The sequence below is a fragment of the Hemibagrus wyckioides genome, linkage group LG14, assembly GCF_019097595.1.
Source record: "Hemibagrus wyckioides isolate EC202008001 linkage group LG14, SWU_Hwy_1.0, whole genome shotgun sequence".
Lineage (NCBI taxonomy): Eukaryota > Metazoa > Chordata > Actinopteri > Siluriformes > Bagridae > Hemibagrus > Hemibagrus wyckioides.
The window spans coordinates 4023254-4031837 of NC_080723.1; the positions used below are offsets into that span (position 1 = coordinate 4023254).

Sequence of the window (8584 nt, forward strand, 5' to 3'; positions counted from 1 at the left end):
CTCTGTGAAGTTCCTCCACACCAACCTCTCTCATCCATGTCTTTATGGACCTTGGTTCGCAGTCATGTTGGAACGGGAAGGGGTCATCCCCAAACTGTTCCCACAAAGCATGAAATTGTCCAAAATGTCTTGTTTGCTGAAGCTTTAAGAGTTCCTTTCACTGGAACTAAGGGGCCGAGCCCAACCCCTGAAAAACCACACCTGAACTCAATGATTTGGAGGGGTGTCCCAAAACCTTTGGCAAGATTGCATTGATTTTTAATAAGTTGTCCTTTACTGCTGCAGATTTTAGGGATTGTTATGCAACCAAGCTATATACAATATAAACGGTCTTCACTGTCCCTTTTGGCATTCCACACTACTCCTGAAGCTCTCACTTAAATCAGATTATTAAGGAAACGGGATTCTGACGTCACGGCTTTAAAAGTGCAGGGAGCGAGTGGGAGCGCGTGCACAGACAAGCATGACTCCAGCGCTATCACCGTAGTGTACTTCAAGGGCAAGCTGCTCAGGATGGCCGCTTCTTATTTAGAGGTGAGCTGCGTCTCATGTACTCTGTTCTCGTAGCATTGGCAGGGCGGTGGAACCGAAGGCTCGGTGTCAGGAAACACGGGCCGAAATGCTTCTTCTGCCTCGGGGAATGTGTGTTAGGAGTGTCGGCTACGGAAAAGACGCTTACCGTGTGCTTTAGGATGAGGATGATGATGATGATGATGATGATGATCTGATGGAAACGGTTCTGATTTGTTCTAATATGCACCTGTACTGGATGTTGTTATGGTCGAGAGCATTGCTGTTTTAACCAGTTGAGAGAGAGAGAGAGGTAGAGAGATAGATAGATAGATAGATAGATAGATAGATAGATAGGATGGCGAGAGATAGAAAGAGATATATAGAGAGAAATAGAGGTGTGTGTGTCTATATGTATGTATGTGTGTGTGTGTGTGTGTGTGTATATATATATATATATATATATATATATATATATATATATATATATATATATATATATATATATATATATATATAAATAGTGAGAGAGATATATATAGAGAAATAGAGGTAGAGGGATGGATAGATAGATAGATATAGAGAGAGAGAGAGAGAGAGAGTTGTTGTTGCCCAGGAGACGTCACTGTTTACCTGTTAACCTCAACCCATAGAAATAAAGCGAAGTGTATGAAGCTGTAGCCATCTTTCTGGCTTTACACCATTTTGTAGCTTTAGTGTGTGTGATCTTAGAAGGGTCACCTTTTTCAGGCTGGTGACCCACTGTAAGATGAATTCCACAGATGCAGTAGAGTATCAACTTTAGCTAGCCTTTACAACTGTATACATCATATTTTGGCTAAATAAATATTAGCACCCTAGAGATTTCTATTTCTTCCAGACATTTCTACCAACAAAACCCATTAGGCCACTTGTTTATGAAGTTAACAACATTTCATTTAACAGACCCGGAAAAAGGATAACGTATGAACGTCTGTCATGTTAATATCAGCTATTGTTGGTGTTTTATATCTATATTTCCACCACTCTGTAACAACTGATGTACCTTTTAATGTAGCATTGAGGTTATGTACCTTCAAAAACCTCGCCTTTATTTTAACAGGCAATTATAGTCTAATTATGTCTCAGAAAAAGGTACACCATTTCCAAACGCTGGTTAATATTAAAGGTACGAAAGCTTCAGTGATGAGGAGAGGTACAGTTTAATACCATTAAAAATGATTATACTAATAAGTATATTAATGCATATACTTAACATGAACTCCTCTTACATGCTTTCCATGGAAATACACACACCTTAGACATGATTGCATGTTTCTAATCTTCGCAGATTGACGATGAGAACAAGGGGTACGCACTGAGCCTCTTTTGCATACCTAAACACTATGAAGAAGACTTGGACAGTGTTATCATTCCCAATGGTCTCATAAAGGATAGGTAAGTCAATAAGCTCAGTGATGAGTAACCCGGTAGGTTCCAGAGACGTGGAAGAGCATAGATTTGTCTTCAGGCAGCTGTGTTAGCCGGGCCTGGAGTCAGACCGCAGGATGAGCATGTGATTTGAATTCTGCATTTCTGCATATTTGTTAAACAAATTTTCTCTGACCATGCCGTTCATGCACGTGGCACTTGTGGAGAGCATTCTATTGAAAAATAAAGCTTCGGTAGTGTTCCAAAAAAATCAAACAGTGGTTCATTGTTTGCAAATTTCTTATGCTGAAGTAGCTCAAAAGCTCCTGGTTACACAATTGAACTTGGACTATATAGAATTATAGAAAGGAAATGATGATTTAGACTCTCCAGTGTCACCCAGATGAGGATGGGTTCCATTTTGAATCTGGTTCCTCTTAAGGTTTCTTCCTCATATCATCTCAGGGAGTTTCTCCTTGCTGTATTTGCCTCTGGGTTTAGATAAAAGTTAAGAGAATCAAACTCTATATATTCCTCTAAACCTGATCTGGGACAATGTCATACTATACAAATAAAAATTGAATTGAATGAAGTATCGTTTATTATATATATATTTCTCTTTAGGATCGAACGCTTGGCCAGAGATATTGTCCGTGATATGGGAACCCAACATATCGTGGCCCTGTGTGTGCTGAAAGGAGGCTATACATTCTTCGCAGACCTGATGGATTATATTAAGGCACTGAATCGCAACAGTGACAAGTCTGTGCCGTTGACTGTGGATTTTATTAGGCTTAAGAGCTACTCCGTGAGTGCTAGACCTCTTTTATTTTTGGATTTCTGCTTGGGATTTATGAATAAAATACCCTACTGTGTGGGTTATGTTCATAGCAGAGATTTTGTGATGTCTCTCGTTACTCTGACGTCACGAACACCTACAGGAAAGCTTTCTAGAACTGGTTCTGTATCAGATCTGCTTAACGTAGACCAGAACTATGTGCAATCATTGTTTAAATGGTTTCCAGAATGACCAGACGACAAACCACGTACAGGTTATTGGAGGCGATGACCTAGCTTCTCTTAGTGGAAAAGTAAGCTTTGTGTTTATTTCTTCTTTTCTAAAGCCAGTGATGTTCGTCTGTTTACTTTGTATTGCTTATGAAATTTTTTCTTTCTGTCTTCCTTTCTTTTTTGTTGCCCAGAATGTGCTTGTGGTCGAGGTGAGTCTTTTTACTTTGAATAGATCATGGTTTTAAAAAGAATAGATTGTTTCACTCATGCTTTATGACTCTGTTTAATATGTGCAAGACCTGCTAATGCACAGTTGATTGATGTCGTTTATAGACATCTAAAAAGTTTGGCATGTTAGGGGAAAATACTATAGTAGATGTAGATACACTGTGATGCCGAGCCGTTAATACAATATCAGCCGCACTGACTCTTTTTCACTTTGTTCGGATGCTTTTCAGGATATTATAGAGACTGGGAAGACGATGGAAACTCTGCTGACATTATTAGAAGAATGTCAACCCAAGATGGTTAAAGTGGCCAGGTAAAAGAGTGACTATTGATCATGATGTTTCAGGTGAATGATGTACACTTCCAAAGGATGGATTTCTGTATAAATATAAAACGATTATCATGAGGTCCTGGTAGAGCTCTGAAGTCACATGACTTGAGACACAAGTCACTTATTCTTTCTGTATTCTTGTACTGTATATCTCCATCCTTAATGCCCCTAAAAAGAATCTTACCCTTGGACTGTATTTTGAAAACAGTCTGTAACAAGATGTATTAATAGATGGGAAATATCCCATAAGACCTGGCTTGAAATCTCTCTCTCTCTCTCTCTCCCCCTCTCTCTCTCTCTCTCTCCCCCTCTCTCTCTCACTCACACCCTGTCTCTCACATCACACACACACACTCCTGATTCTAAAGCAGCAGATTCCCCACAAGATGGAGCTCTTGGTAGCTTCTCAGGTCTGGTGCTGGAGTACCCCTGTCCTGCACCTGTCGTGATTTAGTTATTTTTTTGCTCTAACACATGCAATTCATCTAATCGGCTAATCTCATACTGGGTGTGTTAGAACACTAAAGTGTGCTGGACAAGCTGTACTCCAGGATCAGGGACACCATGACACTTTTATTTAACCAACAATTTCCCTAACAACAAGTTCCCTAACCCTGCAGCCTTTGTGAAGAGAAGGTTTTAGCTTTAATGACTTGTCTTTCTCTATACACAGTGTTCATTTATGTCCTGCAGAAATATTAGGTTCAGTTACTCTAGTCAAGACCTGTGTGTATCAGCCAGATTGTGGACAGGCGCACAGATCAGCGATTTTTCCCTCTCATCTGAAGATTGCAAGTTGGAATCCTGACAATGCCACAGAGAGTCAAAAAGGCATAATTTGCCATGTTTGCATGGTGGGAGGGCTGGAGGGAGGACAATCCTCCCTGTCAATCAGCCATCTGTGAGCCGATGCATGCAGAATAGTCAGAATAGATAACGCACTCAGAGGACAGTGCTATGTTGTGATGCTGCATGAGCAAAAAAAAGCCTCATCTGTCTTAGAGAAAGCATGTGCTTGCCCCGCCCCTCCCTGCCTGGATAATGGACGGGGATTGGCAAAACCACGTTAAGGAAGAAAAACCCCACCGACTCGACCACCTCCTTATGCATCATTATATTTCTACTCTATATTTGTTTAGATTAAATGTATTAATTCAACTGTTTACTCAATTTTAGCCTTCTCGTGAAAAGGACACCCAGAAGCTCAGGATATCGTCCTGATTGTGAGTACCTTTCTATTATTTCTGTTAAGCTTTTTGACACTGAAAGGATAAATCCTGCTGTTCATGAGCTCAGAATTTGACCTAAGCTGGTGTGTGTGTGCCTTTAGTGGTTACACAATGCTTTTAGTAGGTTGGAGGCTGATAAGCTCTTGTCCTAAAAAGCACAGACGTTACTGTCCCTCGCTCATAGATTAGTTGCTGAAGTCGCGGGAGTCTGTTATCAGTGCACTGAACTAGCCATTAATGACTTGCTAGATTTCAGCGAGCTTATGAGACATGTGGACAGTATATCTTTTGTAAACATTTGTACTCATCAACAGCTGGGGTGTAGTTTCAAGCTTTTATGCTGTAAATGCTGGGAAATCCCCTCCAGTTTGGAGGTGGAAGTCAATTTTGTGAGAGAGCACAAGCTGCCTGACTAATGTACACGATATTGGCAAAGATTTTGGGACGTCTGTCTTTACATGCACATGAATGTAATACGGAATTGTCCCGTACCTTTACAGCTATAACAGCTTCAACTCTTCTGGGAAGGCTTTCCACAAGGTTTAGGAGTGTGTTTATGGGAATTTTTGACCGTTCCTCTAGAAGCGCATTTGTGAGGTCAGGCACTGATGTTGGACGAGAAGGCCTGGCTCTCAGTCTCCGCCCTAATTCATCCCAAAGGTGTTCTATCAGGTTGAGGTCAGGACTCTGTGCAGGCCAGTCAAGTTCATCCACACCAAAGTCTCTCATCCATGTCTTTATGGACCTTGCTTTGTGCACTGGTGTGCAGTCATGTTGGAACAGGAAGGGGTCATCCCCAAACTATTCCCACAAAGTTGGGAGCATGAACTTGTCCAAAATGTCTTGGTATGAAGCTGAAGCATTAAGAGTTCCTTTCACTGGAACTAAGGGACCGAGCCCAACCCCTGAAAAACAACCCCATTATCCCCCTCCACCAAGCTTTACACTTGGCACAATGCAGTCAGGCAAGTACCGTTCTCCTAAGAACCGCCAAACCCAGACTCGTCCATTGGATTGCCAGATGGAGAAGCGTGATCGGTCACTCCAGAGAATACGTCTCCAGAGTGCTCTAGAGTCCGGTGGCGGTGTGCTTTACACCACTGCATCCGACATTGCATTGCACTTGGTGATGTATGGCTTGGATGCAGCTGCTCGGCCATGGAAACCCATTCCATGAAGCTTTTTACGCACTGTTCTTGAGCTAATCTGAAGGCCACATGAAGTTTGGAGGTCTGTAGCTATTAACTCTGCAGAAAGTTGGCGACTTCTGCACACTGTGCTCCTCAGCATGCTCTGACCCCGCTCTGTGATTTTACGTGGCCTACCACTTCGTTGCTGAGTTGCTGTTGTTTTCTCAACTGCTTCCACTTTGTTATAACAGTTGAGCGTGGAATATTTAGTAGTGAGGAAATTTCATGAATGGACTTATTGCACTGGTGGAAACCTATCACGGTACCATGCATGAATACACTGAGCTCCTGAGAGCGATCCATTCTTTCACAAATGTTTGTAGAAGCAGTCTGCATGCCTAGGTGCTGGATTTTATACACCTGTGGCCATGGAAGGGATTGGAACACATGGATTCAATGATTTGGAGGGGTGTCCCAAAACTTTTGGCAATATAGTGTCATATAATATTTCAGCTCTCTTGAAACCAGTGTTACACTGGAGCACATTAGGGAGGTCTCAACGGTTAAGGCTCTGGGTTACTGATAAAAAGGTTGAGGTTTCAAGCACCAGCACTGTCGGGCCCTTAAGTAAGGCCCTTAACTCCTTCCGCTCTGATGTGCTGTATCATTGTTGACCCTGTGCTATGACCCCAACTTCCTAATGAGCTGGAATGAATCAGTTTCACTGTGCAGTAATGTAAACACGAGAAATAAATGCTTCGTCATCTTTAGAAGCTGAAATGGATATTGCAAATGTTCACATAGAATTCGAAGATTCACATTCCAGATACTCTGATATTAAAAACCGGAATAAAATAAATATTTTTAAGACTGTGAATGTTATAGAGCAGCATGGTGGCTTAGTTAGCACTGTCGCCTCACAGCAAGAAGGTCCTGGGTTCGAATCCTGGGTTTGAACAGACCAGGGCCTTTCTGTGTGGAGTTTGCATGTTCTCCCGTGGGTTTACTCCGGGCACTCTGGTTTCTTTCCACAGTCCAAAAACACATACATTAGGTTGATTGGTAATTCTTAATTGCCCATAGGAGTGAGTGCATAGAAAATGGATGGATGTGAATATTATATATGATGCACAAATTTGTGTAGTTAAACCCTGAAGCATGTCAACTTTTAACTTTAACAGCATTGAATGATCTGTTACTAATGTAAATGTTTCCTCAAAGAACAGCTGCTGCTTGCTGCCTATCAGGAATGGGTTCATTTAGTTAGAGGGTTGATGTTAATATCTTGTCTAGTATAAAAAAACAACATATTGTTGCTCATAATCATAGTCATTTCCAGCTTAATGCTGTGGATTCATTCTAGTCAAATCACTCTTACATATATATTTTTTTACATTTTCCTCCTTGTCTTTCTTTCAGACTTCGGTTTTGAGGTTCCTGATAAATTCCTGGTGGGATATGCTCTAGACTACAACGAATATTTCAGGGATTTGAATGTAAGGACCCTAGAGTCGCACCAACACATGACTGAGCTTCTGAAGGGAATGTTTATTTCATGAGTCGCTTCTTCGTTTCCTTTCAGCACATCTGCATACTCAGCGAGCGGGCGAAAGAAAAGTACAGACTATGAAGAGGGTATAAAATGCTGGATGCATGAAGACTGACACCACTGTGACCTCCTCCTCTCTTGGCTGCGTTTCTACATTCTGCTCTTTCTCGAAGGCGTACGAACGTCACTTAACAAAAGGCCAAAGATGTTGGAGAATGTACGAGCGACCGGAAAGTAGGTCTTGGTTCAAAATTAGACGTTAATTCGTATCAGTCACATGGAACATATTAGGAACTATTGTTTTAAGTGTATGTTTTTATTTATTTCTGTTGAGGCCTTAGGATGTACTTGATGGCAGTGGTTTGGAGAGAAAGAAGACGTTTTAGTTTGAGTTATGAAATGAATTCAGTGCATGACTGTACACAATGTCATATCTACTAATATTGTACAGAATGTTTATCAAATACAATCAAATGAATGTTTTGTTTTGTAATCATCAGGGTGGAGGAGACCTCCTGAATTACAGCAATAAAGTAATCCTCAAATGTGTGGGATGTTTTTGGCTTTATTATACCAGTAAAAAAAAAAAAGTGTTTTTGTTCTGCATTGCAGTTATTTAGGTTATTTCTGATTCTGTGGCTAGGAGCCACCATGCTGATAAAGAAATTACTGGAGACAGTGATGTATATCATCTTGCATATCATTCGTCCTAAGTAGTATCTGAGATTAGAATTGGTGTCCCAAATTGTAGAATGTTGAACTAAGAACCCCCTAAAAAGTACCCTGAATATTTTTGACACCAGGTCACTGGGAACCTAGAGACCATCCCGGGGTCTCGGGTATAAGGCACACACAGGGTGCCAACCTATCACACTCGCGCACACACACATATTAATGAAATATGGACAATTTAGAGATGCTGGTCATCCTACAATACATGTCTTTGGACTGGGGGAGAAACTGGAGAACATGCACACTCCAGATAAGCAGAGTTTGAAGGAATTAAACCCCCAGCCGACTGTTAAGCCATGGCGCCCCACAAGTCTGTATCCTTGGGCAATGAATAAAGAAAAGCTGAAATGCAACAAGGAGTTTGTTTACAGCGCCAGTGTGTGCGAGAAAAGTGTGTGAATCATTCTCTCCTGTTACACGATGAGTTAGTATGTCTGGTTGCTTGTGCAATCTT

General features: G+C 41.3%; 1 protein-coding gene across 1 annotated transcript; it reads left to right on the forward strand.

Annotated features, from left to right (window-relative positions):
- Positions 1–379: 379 nt before the first annotated feature.
- Positions 380–7947, forward strand: hprt1l (hypoxanthine phosphoribosyltransferase 1, like). Its single transcript, XM_058407562.1, has 9 exons — positions 380–534; positions 1841–1947; positions 2545–2728; positions 2946–3011; positions 3123–3140; positions 3390–3472; positions 4667–4713; positions 7269–7345; positions 7432–7947. Exons 1-9 carry the CDS (start codon positions 514–516, stop codon positions 7477–7479), a joined length of 651 nt encoding a protein of 216 aa, XP_058263545.1. The 5' UTR covers positions 380–513; the 3' UTR covers positions 7480–7947.
- The last annotated feature ends 637 nt before the right edge of the window (positions 7948–8584 follow it).

Bases quoted from the DNA above. Each gene is read 5' to 3' on its own strand.
- hprt1l (XM_058407562.1), top strand. From the start codon at position 514: ATGGCCGCTTCTTATTTAGAG. The intron at 2,729-2,945 runs GTGAGTGCTAGA...AATGGTTTCCAG, and splicing joins TTAGGCTTAAGAGCTACTCC to AATGACCAGACGACAAACCA. The intron at 3,473-4,666 runs GTAAAAGAGTGA...ACTCAATTTTAG, and splicing joins AAGATGGTTAAAGTGGCCAG to CCTTCTCGTGAAAAGGACAC.